The sequence below is a fragment of the Mercenaria mercenaria genome, chromosome 9 (genome assembly GCF_021730395.1).
Source record: "Mercenaria mercenaria strain notata chromosome 9, MADL_Memer_1, whole genome shotgun sequence".
In the NCBI taxonomy this organism is placed as follows: domain Eukaryota; kingdom Metazoa; phylum Mollusca; class Bivalvia; order Venerida; family Veneridae; genus Mercenaria; species Mercenaria mercenaria.
In genome coordinates, this window is record NC_069369.1 from 80745240 (window position 1) to 80771222 (window position 25983).

Genomic DNA, 25983 nt, shown 5'->3' on the forward strand with positions numbered 1-25983 from the left:
CTTAACATTTTAAACTTCACATAAGAGTCAGGATGCTCCCAATAAAAATACAGTTTTGGTAACATCTTTGTTTTTTTTTTAATTGAAAAGGTAAGTTTCGATATTTTGACTGGTTTATTTATGTTTAAAATCATGTATATTTTAGAACCAGTCTCAAGTCATTCAGCAGACGGTTGTTGAAGTATTAGAAAATGTAACCATTCTAAGACAGAGGTTGGAGGCATTACAGACTAGTGAAGAAAAACTAAGGTGAGTACAATGTGAGATTTCTGGATTAGGGTTTTCTGGCAGCTTAAAAAGTGTTATTGCTAATATCAGTGTTTTGGCTTTCTCAAAATGAATGACACCATATAAATTTTCTTATTTCATTTTATGTCCAAAGGACTTGTTTTGTCAAACTTTGCATTCTGACTGGTCAAATTTTTACAGCTTTTGGCAATAAAATTTTCTTATCTAAGGGACATAACTCTCGGTGTCTAGTGTGAAAGACAATTTGTTATTTATTTCCCTTGGTTAATATTAAGCTTTGTCATTTCAGAATATCTCTGGCAGAGAATGAGTTAGTGAAAGGGCAATCTATAGAAAAAATAAACCAGCTTGAAGCTCAAATCCATGTCATGGCAAAATTATCCCATAAGTAAGTATCCTTTCCCCATATGCTTGAGTTAACCCAGTGGTACATACAGCCAGGTACCCACCTATGCCTGAAACAAACCCCAGAGTGACATTTAGGGTCTCCCTCCACAATCAAACCAAGGAAAAGTGTCCATATGACATGAACTATGTTGATGTCACTTTAAACAAACAAATTTGGAAGAAAAAAAAATCAGAATTACTGTTAAATCATTTTATTTCGTGTGCATGAAATTTTTTGGTTTTTGCCATAATAGGCTATCTTTGTGGGGATACCGTAGTTACTAGTGTATAATACACAGCTTTTTTTATCCCCAAGGTTAAATTTTGCAGATTTTATTTCTAACATACCACTGTGGGAAAGTTGCTAGCCTATAGAACACATGTTGCGGTAAGAGATCCCAGGGCTCTGTTATATTCCCTGTCCAAACATTACTAGAATACAGAAAATGATAATATTCATGTTTATCATATAAAATAATGATATTTCTTGTTGGGTTTAAGATCACACCAACACATAGGTAATACAGCGACTTTTCAGCTTGGTGGAAGAAGACCCTGAGCATTATTTCCTGACAGACGAGCACCTAGTTACAACCACCAACCTTCTTCCATAAGTTCCAAATGAGACTCGAACCCACATCAGTGAGTGGCAAGTGATTTGAAGTCAACAACTTCCACCTCTCAGCCGGGGTGGCCCTTCAGTGTTTACAAAAAGTGCATAACCATGTATTTCTCTCTTTAATTGGATTCAAACCCTGTATCTAGTAGGATTCAAACCCTGTATCCAGTAGGATTCAAATTCATTGCTGAACAATGTTTAAACACTGAAAATGCAGAAAATAGAGAATGTATACAACTTTAATGATTAATTAATTGAAATCATGTTTGCTTACATCTGTGCACACATGTAATAAATGATGTAACACACACCTTGTGCTGTAACAAGATGCCAGAACAATGCTTAAATCAATATAAATGTCATTTCTTCTGTCAAACAGATAATATAGCATCTCTCCTTGTTCAATATCAGCTCTATATTAAGCCATGTAGAGAAGATATTGGTATTTTATCCCAATGTTTACCTGAGATCAATAAATATTCACCTTTACAGGAATGATGACCCCATTCAATCTATACTTGTCAACTTTAACAGCAGTCACAAGCTTAATGATTAAGGTTTATCTTGAGCTAACTGTAAACCTGTTTACTTTCCTTTTAAAGGCCCTGGCCAGGTTCTGTCCCAAATATTTGTTACAGGTCAGTTGCATTATGGTATACTGTTAAATCATTAATATTCGTTGGGGACTAATCTTTGTGGATTTTGTGGATGTTTCAATCTATGAAATTAAACACGCGATAAATAACGTATTTTCCATTAATTCTGTCTTGAAAACTTGAAATCCACAAAGTTATGTCCTCATGAAAGGATTGATTTTGCCAGAAGTACAGAATTTTATGCCCACACAATAAAGGGATTTTACCATACATGTAATTGGTTCCTCTAGTGATTTTATACCAGTGATAAAAGGTTTGAAATTTAGACAATTTTGCAAAATTTTTATTTCATAGTTTGATTAAAGCAGTAACACAATTTATTTTATATCCTGATTAACAGCAATAATTTCTTACAGATTGTAAAACTTTTGAGTCCCTTTTTACTGTCTTATGTTCAAATAAAAAAAAATAAAAAGGAACATGCAAGAATTTTAAACCATACCAATTATGTTAAGAGGGTTGGAGCGGAGGGGGAGTAAAAATGTGTTAGCCCTATAATATATACTATGTCTTAATATTTGTGGTAGTATAGATACTGAACCTATATCAATGAAATAAATGGTAAATACAGGAAGGATTTGTTTACAATTTTCAATACTATACTATATACTATACCCTATAAATCATGGATTAAAGTTATTTCATACATGCCACATCTTGCTTTCATTTGTTCATTTAACTGGTTTTTTGCTTTTGTATCTTTTTTTTCATCAATACATTGATTGACATTATCATTTTTTTTCACAACCAGGTAAGATTTAATTCTTTTAAATTTGGATATTGAAAAAGAAAGGAATTCATGATAAAGGTATGTTGAAAGTTTTACATGTTTAAGTTTAATTTTAAGCTTTTCTAAATTTTTTAGGGCTCGTTAATTACTGTTAATCCCCCAGTATGCTGGTGAACAGATCTGATGTTTATTGAAAGAAATTTTGCCTATCAAATACAATTTTCAAGATGTACTTTAAAAATTGATAAAGTCAAGTGTACTTGATGTTTCTGCAAATTTATACCATACCTTTAAAACGAACACTGATAATTGAAAAAATTCTGTCAGTTATGTCCTATTTGTTTGTAACTCATAATTCACAAAACTTTGGAGATTTAACAAAAAAAAAAACCAACAAAAACATAGCACACAAATTCTGTTCAGTCACTAAATGAAGTAAGCGAGTTAAATTATCAGAATTACGCATCATTACCAAGTTAGTCAGACAAACGTATAAACAATTCTGAACATTGAAGAAGCTGAAATAACTGATTGGGATCATTAAGTGAATTAAACAAAAGTCGAATGAAAAAAGCTACAAAATTGTGTTGAAACTATACAGTCACATGCATTAAGAAAAGAGCTTTCCAAATATGGTAAATAATTAATAGGGTAGGATGGAAAGAAATGAGACTGCAGGGTACACTGGGGAATTCTGTAGTCAATATGGCAGTGGAGTATTGGGTATACAATATGTCAGAATACATTCCTAATTCTCCGATAATCGGGGATTACTTATGCTACTTGCAGGTTCGAATCTTTTTGTCCTTAATACAGGATTAGGTACTTCAGATTATGCGGATATATTTTATCATTTTAATTGCAGTTTTGTGGATTTTATGTGTACAAAGATTGATAAACTTAAGTAGTTTTTTGGCTATGTTTCAACCGGGTTTCTAATAAATGGATTTTTAATTGCGATTGTGGGAAGACATTGTCATAACCAGTTGAAAAATATTGAGTTATTCTTTTCGAAAGTAATTTTGAATAAATTACTTCAGCATGTAAAAATAGGACAGAAAAAGTATTTTGTAAATATCTGGTTTAACATTATATCACTAAAATATTTTGAGTTTAGTTTTACTGCTTTTTTTCTTTCTTCGGAAGTATGTTCACGTATATTTAAATTGTATCATGCTAATAAATTTTTATATTCAGGTACCAGTCAGCACCGTCAGATAACAGAGTTGAAGTTGGGGTCCAGTCTTGTCTTGAAGAGCGCCCGCTATGGGAACGTCTTGAAAGTTCTCAAAACAGCTTTACTGCCCCATCAAGGCAGTTACGTCTAGAAACATCAAAAACCATCAACATTGATGTCCTACCAACCAAACTTGTCCAGAATTTACCATGTTTAGGTTACTCTGAGACCGTAAATGTAAATGTTCCGCCATCTGCTTGTGTACATGCAGAAGATGACCAGTATTTAGACAGTTACTCTGGATACGATTACACAGGTTTTCCGATCATGATGGACAAAGCGGAGGATGTGCTGCGACAGAGGATCCGGGAGCTTGAGAAGCTTGAGAAACATTTAAAACAACAGGTAGGTAGATTGTTTTAGCTAGTTTTAGAATTTGTGAATTTTGGAACGATCCGTTTTACACCAATTTTTATGTGTCAATACATTATTACATTGACTAGTTTGAAATTATAGTGAAATCTAATGCTTTTCACAGCTTAACTGAATTTTTGTTGTATCACTTATCTATTCTCATATTAATTTTACCAAAAGGAGTGTGGCAAGTAAAATACCTGAATTGAGAAAATATTTTGATAAGTATAAATGTGTATTTGATTTTGTTTCCTGTCTTATGAAAGAATAAGGGTATATGACTGGAATTGCTGTATATTGCAAAATAGGTTTTATGTTTAGAAATATAATTTTGAATCGAGACTCAGTGTATGAATGTCTTCACTGCAGGTGTCTGATTTAGAGGCTGACAGGGAAGAACTTCATGGTATCGCTCGTACAGATAAAAATCTCATCCACGAACAAAATGTACGAATACGTGAGCTTCAGCTTTCACAGAGAAACCTCCAGGAACAGATCAAGAAGTTTGAAACTAGTGAAAATTCTCTGTACGCACGTCTCGATGAGCTTGAAGCTGAGATGGACAACAAAGATGATCGAATTCGAGATTTGGAAATCTTGGAACAACGACTGAAAGACTTAGTTAAGCAATATAAACTAGATGAGAAGATTTTGCAGACAAAATCACAGACACTAGAATCTTCCGTTAAGGAAATGAGTGAAAAAGAAGAAACGTTGAAACAGAAAGTGCAAAATTTGGAGTCGGAGAAGTCCGCTTTCTCAGAGAGATCGGAATATTTACAGATGAGATTAAAAGAGATAGAAGGTGCAGAAACAGATTTGGCGCAAAGAGCAAAGAATCAAGACAATATTATGCAAACATTACAAAACACTGTGATAGAATTGGAGACATTTGGTGCTAATGCTCATGCACGTGTTGTCGAATTAGAGCACATAAATTTCGAGCTTCAGCAAAGATTACATCATTCAATGACTGAAAATTCTCCTCTGTCAAAACGTACGTCGACCTTACAACAGCATTGTGATAGTATGGAAAATGAACTAAGTGCTTTGCGGGATAAGGAGGTACAACTACAGCAGGAGAACGAAGCGATGCAAAAAAGTGAGATTAGTTTACAACAGGAAGTAAAAAATCTTCGTATGAAGGAAGTGGAATTAGAAATGAAGGTTCGTGATTTGGAAGAGTCGGATTCAGTGATGAAAGACAAACTGAGCAAACTACAGAGGAGTGAGAATACTTTGAAGTATCGAGTGCAAGAACTAGAAACCTCGGGAATACAGGTAAAGTTGATTTTCTTTGTTTGAGTCTTACTGAGTCTACGACACTTCGCCGAAAGACACCTCGTCGAATACGACACTTTGCCGAACTTGACACTTTGTCGAATCTGACACTTCGCCGAATGCGACACATAGTCGAAGTTACATACTCATCGAATTTGGTCGAAAGTTGGTCGAAAAAGATCGGAAAAGGAGTACTTACAACATTGGAAAAAATCTGAAAAGGAGTACTTACAATATTGAACGAGAAAAGAAAGCGGAAACACTTTTATTAAACTGTGCTTGATTTATAACAAAATCGATCAGGTAGATTAATCGAGTTACAGTCTCTTAATTCAGTATCTTATGTTATATGCGATTCCTCTCAGAAATTCTTCAGACGATCGTATTTTTTGCACCACGCCAACTAAGAAAATATTCAGGCTTTTCCTCCATTACTTGTTTGCTTTTACACTTTACAATAATATACCATAACAAATATACTGAAACTAAAATTATAATTATACTTACCCGTAGGCTTCTCCGGTCGAATTCAAAAGAACTTTGTTCACCAAATAACACGTTTCTAATCAATTATGGCTGTTTACGCATTGAGTAAACGGTAAACGTAAGCCGATAATACAGTCAATTTTCATCATAAAGGCCTTTGTCAAAGGTAACAATTTCGACCAAGTGTCGTACTTTATATGAAAATTAGACCAAGTGTCCTATTTGGCTAAGAGTCGGATTCGACCATGTTTCATGTTCGGCGAAGTGTCATATTCGACCAAGTGTCTTTCGACGAAGTGTCGTGCACCGGTCTTATTGTTAATTACAATGCAGCTGCTCTGGAGGGACCTTTACAGGGACAATGGACAATTTGCTTCTTGTACAAAGGTTATTGCTCATGTGAAGTTACTTTACTAAGGGTTTGACTTATGAGAAAGACATTTTTTATGCCCCCAAAGGGAGGCATATAGTTTTTGAACCGTCTGTCCGTCTGTCAGTCTGTCGGTCTGTCAGTCTGTCCACAATTTTCGTGTTCGGTCCATATCTTTGTCATCGATGGATGGATTTTCAAATATCTTGGCATGAATGGCTACCACAGTAAGACGACGTGTCGCGTGCAAGACCCAGGTCCGTAGCTCAAAGGTCAAGGTCACACTACATTAAAGGAGAGTGCATTGATGGGCGTGTCCGGTCCATATCTTTGTCATCGATGGATGGATTTTCAAATAACTTGGCATGAATGTGTACCACATTAAGACGACGTGTCGCGCGCAAGACCCAGGTCCGTAGCTCAAAGGTCAAGGTCACACTTAGACATTAAAGGATAGTGCATTGATGGGCGTGTCCGGTCCATATCTTTGTCATCGATGGATGGATTTTCAAATAACTTGACATGAATGTGTACCACAGTAAGACGACGTGTCGCGCGCAAGACCCAGGTCCGTAGCTCAAAGGTCAAGGTCACACTTAGACATTAAAGGATAGTGCATTGATGGGCGTGTCCGGTCCATATCTTTGTCAACCATGGATGGATTTTCAAATAACTTGGCATGAATGTGTACCACAGTAAGACGACGTGTCGCGCGCAAGACCCAGGTCCGTAGCTCAAAGGTCAAGGTCACACTTAGACGTTAAAGGTCATTTTTCATGATAGTGCATTGATGGGCGTGTCCAGTCCATATCTTTGTCATTCATGCATGGATTTTAAAATAACTACGCATGAATGTGTGGCACAGTAAGACGACGTGTCGCGCGCAAGACCCAGCTCCGTAGGTCAAAGGTCCTAAACTCTAACATCGGCCATAACTACTCATTCAAAGTGCCATCGGGGGCATATGTCATCCTATGGAGACAGCTCTTGTCTGCATGTGCAGGGAGGTGTTTGCTCCTTGAATGTTTACAGGGAGTAAAACTGCTAAATGTGGCCACGAAATATTTGGTTTGCCCAAAAAGGGCATGTATTTGTGACTTGCAGATTTTATAGATGGAATTGATAGGAAAGTTTTGTGTCTGTTGGGTTTTAATATCGCAGATTAACGCAACCTCAAGATCTATTAATATCAGTCCTCCAAGAAGATTATAATTATTTAAAAGTAACTTTTTATGTTCAGCCAATAACTTTGCTGTGAAGTCAATTAATTTCATTTACATAAAATGTGCATGAACATGGTTCGGGCCAAAAAAATTATTTGATTGGCACATGAATTTATGGGTTTCAATCTTTGAACATAAAACGAGTGGCTGCATTTTACTTATTTGTTGAGATTTAATTTTGCTGATTCATGCAACGGTGAAATCCACAAAGATAATTGATTTTACAGTGGTTCATTGATTGAGAAACAAGTTTTTAGTTGAAGAAATATGAGATTAAACTGGGGCATTGTTCACATTTTCTGTTTAAACTTTTTTTCTTACATGTTTTATTAGCTCACCTGAGCAATGCTCAGGTGAGTTTTTTTGATCGCTCGATGTCCGGCGTCCGTCGTCCGTCGTCTGTCGTCTGTCGTCCGTCGTCTGTCAACATTTAGCTTGTGTATGCGATAGAGGCTGTATTTTTCAATTAATCTTCATGAATATTGGTCAGAATGATAACCTTGATGAAATCTAGGCCGAGTTTGAAAATGGGTCATCTCGGGTCAAAAACTAGGTCACTAGGTCAAATCAAAGAAAAACCTTGTGTATGCGATAGAGGCTGTATTTTTCATTTAATCTTCATGAATTTTGGTCAGAATGATAACTTTGATGAAATCTAGGCCGAGTTCGAAAATGGGTCATCTCGGGTCAAAAACTAGGTCACTAGGTCAAATCAAAGAAAAACCTTGTGTATGCGATAGAGGCGGTATTTTTCAATTAATCTTCATGAATATTGGTCAGAATGATAACCTTGATGAAATCTAGGCCGAGTTCGAAAATGGGTCATCTCGGGTCAAAAACTAGGTCACTAGGTCAAATAAAAGAAAAACCTTGTGTATGCGATAGAGGCTGTATTTTTCAATTCTTCTTCATGAATTTTGGTCAGAATGATAACCTTGATGAAATCTAGGCCGAGTTTGAAAATGGGTCATCTCGGGTCAAAAACTAGGTCACTAGGTCAAATCAAAGAAAAACCTTGTGTATGCGATAGAGGCTGTATTTTTCAATTGATCTTCATGAATTTTGGTCAGAATGATTGCCTTGATGAAATCTAGGTCGAGTTCGAAAATGGGTCATCTGGGTCAAAAACTAGGTCACTAGGTCAAATCAAAGAAAAACCTTGTGTATGCGATAGAGGCGGTATTTTTCAATTGATCTTCATGAATTTTGGTCAGAATGATTACCTTGATGAAATTTAGACCAAGTTCGAAAATAGGTCATGTGGGGTCAAAAACTAGGTCACTAGGTCATATCACGTTAAAACCTTGTGTATGCGATAGAGGCTGTATTTTTCAATTGATCTTCATGAATTTTGGTCAGAATGATTACCTTGATGAAATTTAGACCAAGTTCGAAAATAGGTCATCTGGGGTCAAAAACTAGGTCACTAGGTCAAATCAAAGAAAAACCTTGTGTATGCAGTAGAGGCTGTATTTTTCAACTGATCTTCATGAAATTTAGCCAGAATGATTACCTTGATAAAATCTAGGCCGTGTTCGAAAACGGGTCATCTCGGGTCAAAAACTAGGTCACTAGGTCAAATCAAAGAAAAACATTGTGTATGCAATAGAGGATGTATTTTTCAATTGATCTGTATGAAATTTGGTCAGAATGATTGTCTTGATGAAATCTAGGTCGATTTTGAATATGGGTTATCTGAGGTCAAAAACTAGGTCACTAGGTCAAATTAAAGAAAAATCTTGTGTATGCGATAGAGACTGTTTTTTTCAATTGATTTTTATGAAATTTGGTCAGGTTGATTGCCTTAATGAAATCTAGGTCGAATTTGAATATGGGTCATCTGAGGTCAAAAACTAGGTTACTTGGTCAAATCAAAGAAAAAACTTCTGTATGTGATAGAGGCTGTATTTTTCAGTTGATCTTCCTGAATTTTGGTCAGAATGATTGCCTTGATAAAATCTAGGTCGAGTTTGAACATGGGTCATCTAGGGTCAAAAACTAGGTCATATCTAAGAAAATGCTTGTTTTATCGCAAGAGACCAATTTTTTGGTCCAATCTTAATGAAAATTGGTCAGAATATTTGTTTCCTTGAAATCACTAGGTCAAACATGTTTTACACTGTTATGGAGTGTTTCTTAGGTGAGCGACCTAGGGCCATCTTGGCCCTCTTGTTTATTACAGTAAGTCCAAAAGTCCAAAACTTTTACAAACACAGTTTCTTACATACATATTAATTTTACTATGTTTGCTAAGCAGTTAAAAAGCTGACATATCAAATGAGGTAAATATTTACTTGCGAACAAGTTTCAGTTTCAGATAAATAGTCAATGTTTAAAATGTCTCTTTTATGTCAATTTCGTGGTTGAATTGTTGCACATAAAATGGTTAAAAATATTTTAATAGTCCAATAGATTTTTCCGCTGTAAGATGTTGAACTGAATTGTAATGAGAGACTAATACCGTAAAACTTGCCTACTTTTGAATTCTGTTTAGTTTAATTAAACGTTTACATATAAAACTGGACAAAACCGAAGAAGTTTTTAAGTTAGCTATGCTGATTTTATAGTTGAGACTGTTTGTTGTTATAGTATATTCTGCTGTATGATGCTGCCTAAAATATGTTAAACTAAACAGACCAATTTGATATTTCTACCAAAATTTGCATTTACTTATTCAATGCTAGTGTAATTAAATCTATAAGAAGAAGATCCTTATTAGTTTAGAAACAGAAATTTGATCAAGTCTAGTTGAATGTTGCTACAGAACATTAAATGATGACTGACCAGAAATGATAAAGATAATGTCATTTCAAGCAAGTTTTAATTGTGTAATTGTGTCTCTTAGACATTTAATTGACAAAAAAGGGCTTTTGCAGCTCTTGTTAATAGTCATATAATCGAGTAAATGGGCATTAATTGACATTTAATTAAAATCACCTACCAAGACCAACAGTACTTCCATTTCTGGGAATTTGGAGTTTGCCAACTACAGTTGAAACTCGGTAGATTCTGTCTCAAATTCCAATGGATTGAGAGTTTTACTTTGACTTAAAATGATATTTTATTCACGTTTTTGGGATGTGACTTGAGAATTTCTTCAAGATAGCTGAAATTTAAGATAAGTGAATTTGTTAAAATTGAGTTTAAGCTGTATATAAAATGAAATTATATATATTTTTATGCCTATAGTAATCATTTATGTCTCAGCTGTTCTAGAGATTCCATTGAATCTTTACACAAATTTTTGGGTGTAATAGTTAAGCCTGAACCTCCAAGGTTAAGGTCAAAAGTAAGGGCACTAACACTGTGTGACATGTACTATTGTGGGGTTATGTGTTTTACAAATGTTTTACACATTTATGATAGCTTATTCAAGTGTCTTGTTAAATTTTTAGGCACCATCAGACCTTACCTCCAGCCAGACAGCTAACATGAAGTTGCCGAGGACACTGGAGGAATGTCAGCGTCGTATCATTGTTCTACAGTCCAATAATGCAGAGCTGCAGTCACGTCTGCAGCAACAGGATATGGATATTTCGGGAACCAGTCCACAGGAAGTCGGACCAGACTCCAGGGGCATGGTTTCACTACCACAAGCAGAATACCAGACTTTGCAGAGAAAGTCAAAGGTATTTAAGTTTTTAGGCTTTCATAATATTATGTGTTACGGTATCTAATAGAGTATTCGACCTAGAGTCATCAAATATTGTAGATATGCTACTTAACATTTGAACTTGAGCATGTGGGTTCTGTTTGGGATTTCACTCAGCTGGAGTAGAGTTATTGCCCTTGAATTAGTCAGATCCTAAGTTTATGTCACATGTATCTCAAAAAGTGTTTGACCTAGAGTCATGAAATTATTGGAATGTTATTCACCATGTGAAGTCATGCACTTTGGGTTTTATTTGGGTATTAAATCCAATCACTTTACCAAACCCTCCCCCCCCTCCATGCTCCCCACCCACCCGAACTTTTTTGTTTTAGGTAGTTAGGGGTAGGGGTAGGTAAAATAGATATCAAAACATGCATGTAAAAGAACACATAAAAGACAAAGATGTCTCTTATTTCCATTGTGGTCCTTATAATAATAATTACAGTTTGACAAAGGAAGACATTTTACTCTTAGTATCTTTATACCTTAGCACTCCACCCCTTCCCCAAACCCCAAAAATTCATTTATGACCATACAGTGACAGTAAATAGGGCACACATGCAATCTAGTATTTCAGTTATTTTGTCACAGTATGAATTTAGTCACAGCAGGGTAGAATATGTGTAAGGCAGCCTGCTCGCTCGGTCTTTAGAGCGCTTGCCTGGATTTGAGGTCATGTTTATTGCAATTGTTAACACATGCAATTACTTACTATTTCTAGATTTTGGAACAGACAGAGAACCAATTGGAACAGTCTGATGTTTTGAACACACATTTACAGGATACTGTTGCACAGTTGAGGGAGGGAAAGGTCTGTGTTTGCTCTACATGTTTGGGCAAAAAAATTACAAAACTGATTCTAGGAACCAGTCTAAGAATGCAACATTTTCATTGGTCAATTTGAAGATTGAGCTCAAATCAACCAGTCACATGCTTGAGATTTTAGACTGGTCTTCAAACTAAGTTTTATAATTTCATATCCTGATCTTACCAGATGACTGGTTATAGAATTATTTTGGGTTAAAAGTACATGTATGTACATTCAGTAGGCTGATTTCACTACCTTTGAGTTTCAGAGTTCAAACAGTTTTCTATTTTGCATGTTGATTGGTTTTAAAACAGTAAATCAATTTGGCTCTAAGAAAGACAAGCATTAAATTGATTTGGTAAATCAAGTTTTTGCGTGAGTTGGATGATGATAAGCTTTTGCCTCTTTTTAACAAGGATTTTGTCATAAAAGGAATAGCAACACTTAAAGAATGATTTTCAGAAAACAGAATATTTACTGTTTTGCTATAAATTGATATAATACTTTATGTAAATAATGCATGTTCATGTTTAATAATTGTAGGATGTCTGTGGCCATGAAGTAGAAATTGAGGTTCTAAGGAATCGCCTTGATCAGGCAAATAAGTCGGTCAAGGTATGTACATTTATAACATGAACTACATCACTTAATTACAGTATAGGATTACTTTTTTCTGGTGTTCATGCATATGTAACTCCTACAAAAAAATGCACATATTGAATAAAGCCCCAAAGAATTTAATTCTTATAATTCCAATGAAACTTGTCTCAGCACGGATCTTTTATATTTTAATGACTTAGCTCTCTGCATCAAAAATCTTGATAAAGCTTTTTATCAGACTTTGAATGGAAACCATGATCATCTGCTAGGAAATGTTCTTACTAAGAAAATGAGTGCTCACACTTATAATTTTCTTTAAGAAATTAAAAATTTGCTCATTTTTTTTCAAATATCTGCTGTTTCACTCATTTTCAGCATTGATGCTGAATAACGTGTATGAATACAAAAATGAGAAAAAAGGAGTTCATCAAGATGTGAACGTTTTGGCAAACCAATCATATTAACTGAATTTATAGATATTGGAATTATTTATTATCACTTTCTCATTTTTAAGTCTGTTTGTATATAATAGAACATTGAACATCAGTATTTTTCGTTAGTGGTGTTTTTATTTCATGTTGTCATTTCTTACATCTTTCTGATCCGTATTGTTGCATTTCAAAAGCAACTTAAAATCTAGTTTCAGTTTTATCTATATCTGTCGTAAAAAGAAATTTTACCTCAGCAAGGAGAAGTAATTGCCTGTTCCTTCATGAAGATATTTTGCATTATCTGGGTGAAAGAATTTGTGCATATTTCTCATGCAAATCTAATAAACTTAACTACTTCCAAAATTTGATATAATGATGCAATTTCCGCATAGGTTAGAGAACAGAAATTAACATGACATTATAGAGAAAATGTCGAGCAATTGTTCACTTGTTCAGGTTGTACGTTAACATTTCCGTATAAGGACAATATGTTTAATGATATGGCTGGAATATTTAATCAGTATGGAATTACTTACGTAATGCACATAGTGCACAATGGATAAGTCATTTCTGCTTTTCTTACTCATCTCCTAGTTATCTAAAACCTTTATTATCTATACAAACTTTCACCTCTGAATTATTTTACACTAAATAACATTAAAATAAGTGCAGTTCAATGAAGACATGTTACATCCCCATTGTTTTCTTATCTGCCGGTATATTATATCACTGTTTCTTTCATAAAACATTACATTTTCTCTGTCCTTCAAGAAACTAAGAGATTAATTTAGAGATTATTTCATCTCAATTCACAGTTTGAAAGATAAGTAATCTTTCAATATTAAAATCTATGAAAGGATGTGATATTCATATTTAAAAGCAAGTTGACATTATCTGTCACAGTATTTTCTTGCTTTGTTAACAGATGATGCAGAGCCCTGGTACTGGGCAGTGGATAGCACAGGGGCCAAATGGTAAGTTGAACATAATTTCTATTATCTTGATTAAACTGTATTTTATTTTTAAATCTGGAATACAGTAGTTGGTATGCAAATATATACAGGCAAACAATTGTATACTGCAGTCAGTCAAGAGAGTGACACAGTCAGGCTGATTAGTGCAGGTGGTTACTTAACACATGTAGAAATAAGATCAAAGTGTCAGTTTGGGAAGTTAATACAGATGGGCAATTAGTTTAATGTAATTTGGGTTCATCCTCATTATTATTGTTTATTCCTGTTAAACTGGTGTGACTTTGAAATACTTTTTTCCATTTCGAGTGTTGCAGAAAAAACAAAAAAACTATTGTTCAAGTTTTTGACCGGGCTTTACACTTTATTTTGACTCTTTTATTGTCACATTACAACAAAATTCAGATTGTATACATTGCCGTATTTTTTTTACGGAGGTGGGTCTTTGGGAGTGGGGATGGGAACCAGTACTAAAGAAAGTTGTCTATAAAAAGGGTCTACTTGCTACTTACCGAAGTAGATTTATCCAAAGAATTGGTGAGTCAAGCTTTCTGGGGTACAAGTAGTCCTGCCTCTAACCTTTATCAGAATCAGTTACACAGAGATAATTATGGCATATATAGGACCCCAAGAGTTTGTGTCATATAGTAGGACTAGAGTACAAATAAAAAAAAATTACAGTTAAAATCTTGGTCTTAACATTGCAGAGGAGATTTGAGTGACAACACCTGAATAACCATGAAATTACCGTTTGAACCGGGTTATAGGAAACACCATTCAATACATTCTAAAGGCATTTTGGCAGATATATAAAATTATATTGTAAAATTTACTGTTATGGAAAAAAATGGTTAAACATAAAAGCATTTCACACCTCTAATTGTTATCTAGTCTCCACACACCTACACTTCCCAGTCAGTAGTAACAATACATAATGTATTCATGTACAAACTTTAGAAATCAGAAGTTTTTTGAAGACTATAACTGTATTGTGAAATAGAGCAGTTTGCTTATTATGCCGATATTGTCCTGGATTACTTTAATTTACAGGTATTGTGTAATTATATTGATTGTTACTTATATTTTGTCAATGGTTGTGATTTAGATAAAAAAGAAGCTAGAATAATAATATGAAAGTTTATGATAGATAATAAAATGAAAATTTCAAATTATTGTTTATAAGTTTAGAATGTTTAAATGGCTATAGATTATATATATATGTCTTTGAAATATTACGTCCCAGTTCAGACATAGTCACATTAGAAAAGTGTTCAAAGGCAGCAAGTAAGCTCAGTTAGTAGAGAACTCGGCCTAAGATAAGATAAGATAAGATACATGTACGGTAAGATAAGGTTTATTTAAAGTCGGCAAGATAGCAAACAAGTACAACATAAGCTTACATGAGCTTTTGAACTGACTGAACTGAACTTTCCTTGTAAGCAAGGGGTCCCAGGTTGAGATTCGGACAGACTGCACATTTTTCTCACCCTGTGACAATTACCGGTATATTTCTATAAAGATGATGTACTACATAACACCCACAGGACAAAATTCATCACTAGGACAACTTGGTTGACCTTTACCCTTCTGCAGCAGATCAATATTGAACATCTGTGTATCTATTTATCTGAAAACTATACATCAGAGAGATCTGTGCTGATACCAAATAGATACCTGTATGAATAATTGAATCCTGATTGATTTCTGATAGGAATGTAAGGTATCTTGTTGACTGTCTCATATGTTATCTGATGACATCAGCAATGATTTGATACTGAAACTGCCACCCCAGCCCCAGCCAACTCTGTACTGTTTATCCCGCAGCCCTGCCACCCCTGCCCCAGCCAACTCTGCACTGTTTATCCCTCAGCCCTGCCCCCATCTGCTCCCTGCCCAACTCTGCAGTTTATCCCTCCCCCCCCCCCCCCCCCCCCCTGCCCTGGCCAACTCTGCACTGTTTGTCCCTCAGCCCTGCCCCCATCTGCTCTACAGTATTTATCCATCACCTCTTAATCTGTGAATCGTGTGATGAAGTTGTCACTTGCTGGGAACAAGTTAGTACTAATACAGAATCCAGGAATACTGGTTGAATCAACTGTCTGCCGTTACTTAACTGAAATACAGTGAAAAATGGCAAACAACTGCACTAAAAATTCAACAAATATGAGACCATTTCACTGTTAAGTGGGGAAACAAAATTCCATGGTGATTGGGATCATTTGGATGGGAGAAAGTAACTTGACAAACACTTGTTTAGAAAAATGTCTAAATTAACAGTCCCTAAAATGACAGATCATGTCAGAATAAATAATGGATTTTTTGTGTGTTTTTCAGTAGCACAGCCAGGTAGCGGTCGGTCTCCAAGGAGAGAAGAATTAATAAATGACTTGGTCAGCCATCTTGAAGCTGGTGAAATAGAGGAGACCTTGACCAAGGTGAGTTAATAAAATGCCGAAGTGTTGGTCTTAGTATTATGTTTAAGGTAATAATATGGTAATGACACTTGGCAATCTCTGTGCGAGTACATATTCTTAGTATGCTGTTTGCATCCAGTGGCTATAACAGAAAATTGCTTTTTCATAACAGCCGATGAACACAGATATTGCTTACAGAGAATACATATTAAGCAAACTGAAAATTCCAACTGTCAATATTTGTACACCAAGGACTGGTAATTAGCTTAATATCCATATTTATTAGTATTCAATAGGTTAGTGACATGTCCGCCCCCCACCCCCCAAACAAAAGTAGTATAAAAAACATAACTTGAAATAACTTCTAAAACTAAAAAGCTCCAAATCTATATGTACAGTATCATCAGTTTACAAATTTATGTTCAATTTGCAGACTACCGCAAATGGTGCACAGTTATCAAGACCTCCAGGCCAGAAATTGTCACGTGATCACATGATAGAAGATTTACTACAAACTTTACAACCCCCAAGTCCCATGGGGATGGAAGACGATCACTGGCGCGAGATTGAGTCTCGTATGGAGGCATCCAGCAGAGGAGGCGAACAGTGGATAAGTGTCGGAAAAGCGACTAGTTTATACGCAGCCGACCCTACTGGTATAAATATAAATCGATCCCATGGTAAAAATGAGGAACTAGAGCTTGGCGTAGCTCTTCAATCAGAAACTGAAAGTCACATTTCTCAGAATGACACAGATTCAGGTCGCTATGGAAACAGGATATCACCACGTTTACAGCGACACACTCAGGCCCCGCCACTGCCCCAGATTGGACCTCCAAGGGGAGGCAGTGTCAAGGTCACAGAAGGTTTCGGAGACTCTCTCTATGTCAACAGTTCTACCCATGATAGTATAGAGGACATGTCAGATCAGAATAAGGAGGTAAATGTTATGTCATGTCTTGTACATAGCTGCCTTTCTATCACTTACTCCTCACCATGGCTAATTCAAACCTCACCAGGGGTAAAATTGTTTTACATAAAAAAAAGTATCAAACTTGCATGCAGAAGGCTGTGGTTCTACCCAGGTCCAACATAACTGAAATTGGCATAAAGAGGCACCTTGGGTCATTAAAGGCTGGAAAGTTGCCTTATAACATTAGAAAAAAATAGTCTGTCACCTAAATAATTAGCTATTACTTGCACTTCCTTCATTTCAAGTCCTTACTGCTAATAAGGCACATAGTTAATCACAACAATGTTATTTCAGATGTTTAATGTTAATCATATGAAAGATAACCAATTAAAAATATCTGACATTAAGGTAGTGGAGGTTTATTAACTATCAGCTAATTACGTATTCTTGGTATGTGATTTAGATATTTTTTGAGTTTTTAGCTCACATGTCACAAAGTGACAATGTGAGTTTTTGTGATCGCGCAGCGTTCGTCGTCCGTGCGTGCGTAAACTTTTGCTTGTGACCACTCTAGAGGTCACATTTTTCATGGGATCTTTATGAAAGTTGGTCAGAATGTTTATCTGGATGATATCTAGGTCAAGTTTGAAACTGGGTCAACTTTGAAACTGGGTCAACTGCGATCAAAAACTAGGTCAGTAGGTCTAAAAATAGAAAAACCTTGTGACCTCTCTAGAGGCCATACTTTTCAATGGATCTTCATGAAAGTTATTCAGAATGTTCACCTTGATGATATCTAGGTCAAGTTCAAAACGGAGTCACGTGCCATCAAAAACTAGGTCAGTAGTTCAAATAATAAAAAAAACCTTGTGACCTTTCTAGAGGCCATATTTTTCATGGGATCTGTATGAAAGTTGGTCAGAATGTTCATCTTGATGATATCTAAGTCAAGTTCGAAACTGGGTCAACTGCGATCAAAAACTAGGTCAGTAGGTCTAAAGATAGAAAAACCTTGTGATCTCTCTAGAGGCCATATTTTTCATGGGATCTGTATGAAAGTTGGTCAGAATGTTCATCTTGATGATATCTAGGTCAGGTTCGAAACTGGGTCACATGCCGTCAATGATTAGGTCAGTAGGTCAGATAACAAAAAAACCTTGTGACCTCTCTAAAGGCCATATTTTTCATGGGATCTGTATGAAAATTGGTCAGAATTTTTATCATGATGATATCTAGGTCTTGTTCAAAACTGGATCAGCTGCGGTCAAAAACTAGGTCAGTAGGTCTAAAAATAGAAAAACCTTGTGACCTCTCTAGAGGCCATACTTTTCAATGGATCTTCATGAAAGTAAGTCAGAATGTTCATCTTGATGATATCTAGGTCAGGTTCGAAACTTGGTCACGTGTTTTCAATAACTAGGTCAGTAGGTCAAATAATAAAAAAACCTTGTGACCTCTGTAGAGGCCATATTTTTCATGGGATCTGTATGAAAGTTGGTCTGAATGTTCATCTTGATGATATCTAGGTCAAGTTCGAAACTGGGTCAACTGCGATCAAAAACTAGGTCAGTAGGTCTAAAAATAGAAAAACCTTGTGATCTCTCTAGAGGCCATACTTTTGAATGGATCTTCATGAAAATTGGTCAGAATGTTCACCTTGATGATATCTAGGTCAATTTCGAAACTGGGTCACGTGCCATCAATAACTAGGTCAGTAAGTCAAATAATAAAAAATCTTGTGACCTCTCTAGAGGCCATATATTCAGTGGAGCTTCATGAAAATTGGTTAGAATTTTTATCTTGATGATATCTAGGTCAGATTCAACACTGGGTCACATGAGCTCAAAAACTAGGTCACAATGTCAAATAATAAAAAAAACGACATCATACTCGGTTTAAAACTGGGTCATGTGGGGACAGGTGAGCAATTCAGGACCATCATGGTCCTTATGTTTATGGAAAGTTACGCGCACGTTGTTCTACCTTACATCTGAAGAATGCCAAATTCCTTAACAAGATAACATAATCACATAGAAATACACACAGTGTCATTGTGGGTCCACTACAATAAATGTTTAATAGGTAATTGAATATAACCATCTGTAATCTCACCTTTATGTCATTTACCATTGATACTGTTACAGATCTTTTTGCGACGACTCGGTCAGTCTCGAGTAGCCCCGAGTGTCACAGAAAGTGTAGCGGACAGCGGACGAGGAACTGCCTCGGTATCCATAGCAACCAGCGGTATGACATTGAGAGAGAGGATAGCACATATTGAAAGACAACTTTCGGTAAGACTGACTGAAAATTGTAGATTTTATTTTAGCTCACCTGAGCATGAAGTGCTCAAAAGTGAGCTTTTGTGATCGCCCTGTGTCCGTCATCTGTCCGTCGTCAACAGTTTGACTGTTAACACTCTAGAGGTCACAATTTTGGCCCAATCTTAATGAAACTTGGTCAGAATGTTACTCTCAATTAAATCTTGGACAAGTTCGATATTGGGTCATCTGGGGTCAAAAACTAGGTCACCAGGTCAAATCAAAGGAAAAGCTTGTTAACACTCTAGAGGTCACAATTTTGACCCAATCTTATTGAAACTTGGTCAGGATGTTATTCTCAATTAAATCTTGTATGAATTCGATATTGGGTCATCTGGGGTCAAAAACTAGGTCACCAGGTCAGATCAGAGGAAAAGCTTGTTAACACTCTAGAGGTCACAATTTTGGCCCAATCTTAATGAAACTTGGTCAGAATGTTACCCTCAATAAAATCTTGGACAAGTTCGATATTGGGTCATCTGGGATAAAAAACTAGGTCACCAGGTCAAATCAAAGGAAAATCTTGTTAACACTCTAGAGGTCACAATTTTGGCCCAGTCATTTTGAAACTTGGTCAGAATGTTACCCTCAATATAATCTTGGATGAGTTCGATATTGTGTCATCTGGGTCAAAAACTAGGTCACCAGGTCAAATCAAAGGAAAAGCTTCTTAACACTGTAGAGGCCACATTTATGACTGTTTCTTCATGAGTCTTGGTCAGAATGTTTTTCTTGATGGTCTCAAGGTCCAGTTTGAATCTGGGTGATGTAGGATCAAAAACTAAGTCACCAGGTCAGATCAAAGGAAAAGCTAGTTGAAACTGTAGAGGCCACATTTATGACCATATCTTAATGAAACTTGGTCGGAATGTTAATCTTGATGTTCTTTAGGTCAAGTTTTAATCTGAGTCAGGTGAGGTCAAAAACTAGGTTACTAGGTCAAATCAAAGGAAAAGTTTGTTAACACTCTAGAGGCCACATTTATAACTTTATCTTCATGAAACTTAGTCAGAATGTTAATCTTGATGATCTTGAGGTCATGTTTGAATCTGGGTCATGTGGGGTCAAAAACTAGGTCACCAGGGCAAATCAGAGGAAAAGCTAGTTAACACTTTAGAGACAACATTTATGACCATATCTTAATGAAACTTGGTCAGAATGTTAATCTTGATGATCTTTAGGTCCATAGGTCAGGTGAGCGATACAGGGCCTTCATAGCCCTCTTGTTTTGTTGTAGCTTTAAATGTCATCTATATTTAGTTAAGGTATGAATGCGAATGGTTTAATGTATGCCATATCTTCATGTAATTCTACTGATAAAAGCAGATTAATAAAACACAGTCTGTAAAATAAAATGTTGCAATTATTGTTCACTATAGGCACGAGAATCAGACTCTGCACGTGAAATGAATGGAGAGATGGATTTAACATCATGGAAAGCTCGTGTACATGACAGTAATAGAAGATTGGAGATAGCAGAGAAAGAAAACAAACACTTTAAAGATGAAGTATGCAACTGATTTTTTTTCAAATAAAAACATTTTTTTTTAATTCCTTAATAATGGGAGAGTTTAAGGATAATCTTAGAAATAGCATCTGTCCCTTTCAGTTAACTACCGATATGGGTATTTTTAGTCATTAAGAAACCAGTTGTTTCATTCACCATAGACATACATGTAGTAGTCTTGTTTTGCAAAAAAAAAAAAAATTCTTTTAGTAGAATATGTCAAAAATACTTCTCAGTGCTGATGATTAAATTTCCTGACTCACAACTTTGATGGAATGTTATTTCAAATTTAATTCTTTAGTTTACCAATTTTATTGTAAAACTTCAGTCATGAGATATGATACATTCTTTTTAAAAAGGCATTGCAAAACAAATGACAAAGGTCCTAGGTTTGATTTCTCCAGTTTAAAGTTATTAGTTTTTTTTTTCTAAATTTATAAAGTTTCTGGTATTCTTGCATTCATTAGCATCATTTAAGAACGCGACCTGCGTATAGACGTAAAATGAAGGTGAGATGTCATGTCGTCATAGTATTATCACAGTAATATGTTCATTCACATTGTTTATCATTTACCTTGTTTATCATTTTCATTGTTTATCATTCACAATTTTTTATCGTTTATATTGTTTAGTGTTTGTCATTCACATGTTTATCATTTGTATTGTTTATCATTCACATGTTTTATCATTTATATTTTTTATCATTCACATTGTTTATCATTTTCAATGTTTATCATTCACATTGTTTATCATTCACATCATTTATGTTAATTGTATTGTGGGAAATAGTTACCATGTTAATTTCAAAGTATTTCAACATAAACTCCTGTATACTTTTGTAAATCAGAAATGGCTCCAGTTTTAAAGAATTAATGAAAAATATTCTTGCAAATGTAATACATATTACCTGTGTTACCTGACATGGTTAGTTCATTTTACTTGTGTTACCTGACATGGTTAGTTAATTTTACTTGTGTTACCTGACATGGTTAGTTCATTTTACTTGTGTTACCTGACATGGTTAGTTCATTTTACTTCTGTTACCTGACATGGTTAGTTAATTTTACTTGTGTTACCTGACATGGTTAGTTCATTTTACCTGTTTTACCTGACATGGTTAGTTCATTTTACTTGTGTTACCTGACATGGTTAGTTCATTTTACTTGTGTTACCTGACATGGTTAATTTTGCAATACGGTTTATGTAGTTCTGTCAGACCTGTCTTTTCCGACCACCTTTACAAGTGACCCACAGCCTTATACAATCCACTGCCTTATATGACCCACTGTCTTATGCAACTATTTGAAATTCCTCGTGTACAGTTTACAGTAGATTATATATGAATTTTACATAACCTATATGTTTATTCCACATTTAATTGATTAAAATATGTAACTGTTTCCCCGGTTAGGTTTTAAGTTTTCATCACTTATTGTTCATGTGGATATCATTTAATAGATGTGATTACGTCATACCAATTTCTTCTTTCTTTAGACCTCCACCCAACATTGTAAAACGTAAATAACTGTTTAAATTACTTTTTTATCTTACTGATAAAATTTAAAAAAAAAAGGTTAAAGGTTACATGCTTTTTCAACTTTCTTTGGGTGGATTCTAAAAGAAAATCAGATATGGTATGAGTTTATGTTAACCATTGAAAAATGTCATCAGCTTACCATTCTGTTGCTAGGAGACAGTTTCCACATTTATAAATTAAGTGAATTTTATTACTATCAATAATTAATGGTAAAATTTCACCTATTGTTGTATAATTCATATGAGACTGTTTGTTTGTAAATGTGTGGCATACAAGTTAAAGAAAGGGTTGTCACTGACAGAAATTGAAATTTTGACCTGTACGCATGTCCCTTTAAGAATTTATTCTGAATATTACTGCATGATACACTTAAAAAATTTATGTTTTGTGTTACAGATAAATAAGTTAGAGAAGGAACTTGAAGAGAAGACAAGAATTTATTTGTTGTTAGAGGCATTCCTGAAATCTGTACGAATTATTCTTGCAGAAAAGGTAGGTTACATATTTAAATCATGTTTAAAAGGGGCCTCCATGGCCGAGTGGTTAAGGTTGTTGATTTCAAATCACTTGCCTGTCCCCGATGTGGGTTGGAGCCTCACTCGGGGCATTGAAATCTTCATGTAAGGAAGCCATCTTATGGAAGGCCGGTGGTTCTACCCACCTACTGGCCTGTGATGAAATGATGCACGGAGGTGCACCTAGGGTCTTCCTCCTCCATCAAAGCTGGAAAGTCACTATATGACCTTAATTGTGTCATTGCAACGTTAAACCCAACAAAACAAACAAAACATGTCCAAAAATTTCATGAAATCTCTGTAGACAGAGGTGTTGAGTTTAAAAAAAAATTTCTAACTAAAAAAAAATAGCTTTTGCATAGGAATGATAAGTTATTGTCCACCTATTTGGTTTAATATGATGACATATTTTGAAATTTGTTATTGTATAAGTTTCATCTTGCTTAAGAAAGGTGGCGGCCCACATAAAAGTTACCATGCTAGCTTGCAGAGCCTGCCATCAGTTTCGCAAAGACACACTGTAGTATTTCTTACAAAAATACAAAGAGTCTTCCAGTTTTTTTAGTGTCTGAAAACTTTTGTTTGGTAGCAGTTGCATTAATTTAGATTTATTCCTCTTTCCTGTTTTGCAGAATGGTGTAAATGAAAAGGAATTGATCGGCAAGTTGGAGAATGAAGTTGAGAAGGTTACATCAAATATGGAAATTGGAGGTCAACGTCCTGATGACATTAGTCATGACTCAGCTGCTCTCAACACCGAACTTGCCAAGAAAGACAGAGAATTGAATGCTAAGGTAGTAAACTGGTTATTCCTAAAAGGTCACATGCACAGTAAAGCTGTGGTACCTTTAACTCTCAAAATTGTTGGTTCAGTAGATCATTTACAAATATCAAAAATTTTACTGACAAATTAATATTTACCATTAAAACCTTAGTAACAATTTACCTGGTAAAATTTCTCAAGAACATATATCAATATAATATGCAATAATTTAAGATTTACCATCGTATGAATTTACCTTAAAAATGTTCTCCAAACATATATCAATATATATGCATTAAAGTAAAATTTACCATGGAAATTTACCTCGTAAAATGTTCTAAAAAAATATTATGCTTAAAAGTAAGATTTACCATTGGGTGAATTTACTTTGTAAAATGGTCTCAGAACATGTATCAGTATTATATGCATTAAGAAAGATTTTCCTTCCCCGTTAACCATTTGATTGGTTGTATCAGAAAGTGAATTTCTGATCTGCCAGTTATTGTCGTAATGCACGAACAATATACACTTGTCAGTTTTCATCAATGCTAAGTCTATAAATATATTACAGACCAAGTTTACTTCATGTTTCTGAAAACAGTCATCATGTACCCTAATTTGTTATTCATATTTACAGAGAAACGAGGTTGACAGTTTGATGCGTGAGCTCCGCCAGTGGCAACAGGAGTGCCGCTCTATTGAAGATATGAGATCTAATGCTCTAGACTCCTTGCGGGGCCTTGAGGTGGAGATCTCAGAGTTACAGGTGGCCGATAAACAGCTGAAGGACCTCAAAGATGATTATAACACCTTGAAAGGACAGGTGAGAAATACGATAATTAAATTATTTACTTAACCCATACCCAACCACCTACCAAATCCTGTTTGTAACTAATTATTGTAAGAAAAAAGGAACAAACACGTGCATGTTAGGGCGAGGTTTAGAAGGAATAGTTTTGTTTCTAGAAACATTCTAAACATATTGCATGTTGGTAGTATATGATACTTTCCATGAATCTGTAGTTACCTGTAGTTGTAGTACAGAAAGAACACATGGCTTATGTTTCGTGATATTTTAGGCAGCAATGATAGTAAAAATGAGTTCAAAAACACGTTCGAAAATACGGATGAATATTAAAGATTATTTAAAAGATGCTGATTATTTTTTAATTGAAAACGTAATACAGTGAAATCATTTCATTTTAGCGAGCATGAATTTTTGTGGTTTGGACAAAAACAGCTATTCATCAGGATAGGAATTCGTTGATTTCAAATTTTGAATATAAAACAAATAGGAATTTTACTTATTTCTTCGGGATTGAATTTCAAGGGTTTAATCAACCACGAAACTCATGAAAATTATTCCCATTGAATTTTAGTGATTTCACAGTATTACCCTAAAGCAAACAAGGTCACTTTTATAGTTATCATATCTACCCTTTTTTTATTACCAATACAAACACAATAAAAAGTCAAAACAATGAAAATGATTCCCGTTGGTGGGTACTAGATGAAATAATATCTCAAGTTTCACTAATGATGATATCTTACATCATTAACTTCGTGTGTTCATGCTAATGTTAACATGTTGTTTATATGTCCTGTCTCTTTTTCCGAAGTTTATAAAACTTGTGGATGCTTACAAAAACTTGGAACATGTTCGTCAAAAATTCGAGGATCTTACCAAGGAGAGAGATGACCTTGACATTGAAGTCACTGGACTAACGTCAAAGGTCACACTGCTTGAAGGTCAACTCAAGGTCATGGAAGGAGCCAACAAAGAGAAACTTGACCTTGAAGAGAAGGTCATTGAATTGAAGGGTCAGCTAGCAGAATATGAAAAAGTTGAGATTGAAAAGGCATCTTTAGAGAAGAATCTTGCGGCAATTACAGATCTTCTTAACGAAAGGGTACAAATCTTCAGAAAAACATATATTCAGAAATCTGATAAAATGCCAG

The 25983-nt window shown here is 35.1% G+C and overlaps 1 protein-coding gene across 6 annotated transcripts in view; it reads left to right on the forward strand.

Annotated features, from left to right (window-relative positions):
* The window catches only part of LOC123547584 (centrosomal protein of 290 kDa-like), a 113148-nt gene that overhangs the window by 75249 nt on the left and 11916 nt on the right, over positions 1–25983 (forward strand). For 4 of the 6 annotated variants that reach the window (XM_053551852.1, XM_053551854.1, XM_053551856.1 and 1 more), the window contains 16 exons: positions 146–249; positions 539–637; positions 3839–4223; positions 4602–5513; positions 10988–11221; positions 11966–12055; positions 12596–12667; positions 14009–14057; positions 16389–16489; positions 16902–17408; positions 19526–19675; positions 21082–21210; positions 23143–23238; positions 23894–24055; positions 24662–24847; positions 25644–25934. In XM_053551852.1, coding sequence (XP_053407827.1) covers positions 146–249; positions 539–637; positions 3839–4223; positions 4602–5513; positions 10988–11221; positions 11966–12055; positions 12596–12667; positions 14009–14057; positions 16389–16489; positions 16902–17408; positions 19526–19675; positions 21082–21210; positions 23143–23238; positions 23894–24055; positions 24662–24847; positions 25644–25934 — 3567 coding nt within the window. The remainder of the gene's footprint in view (positions 1–145; positions 250–538; positions 638–3838; positions 4224–4601; positions 5514–10987; positions 11222–11965; positions 12056–12595; positions 12668–14008; positions 14058–16388; positions 16490–16901; positions 17409–19525; positions 19676–21081; positions 21211–23142; positions 23239–23893; positions 24056–24661; positions 24848–25643; positions 25935–25983) is intronic. The other 2 variants (XM_053551853.1, XM_053551855.1) reach the window with 2 other exon arrangements.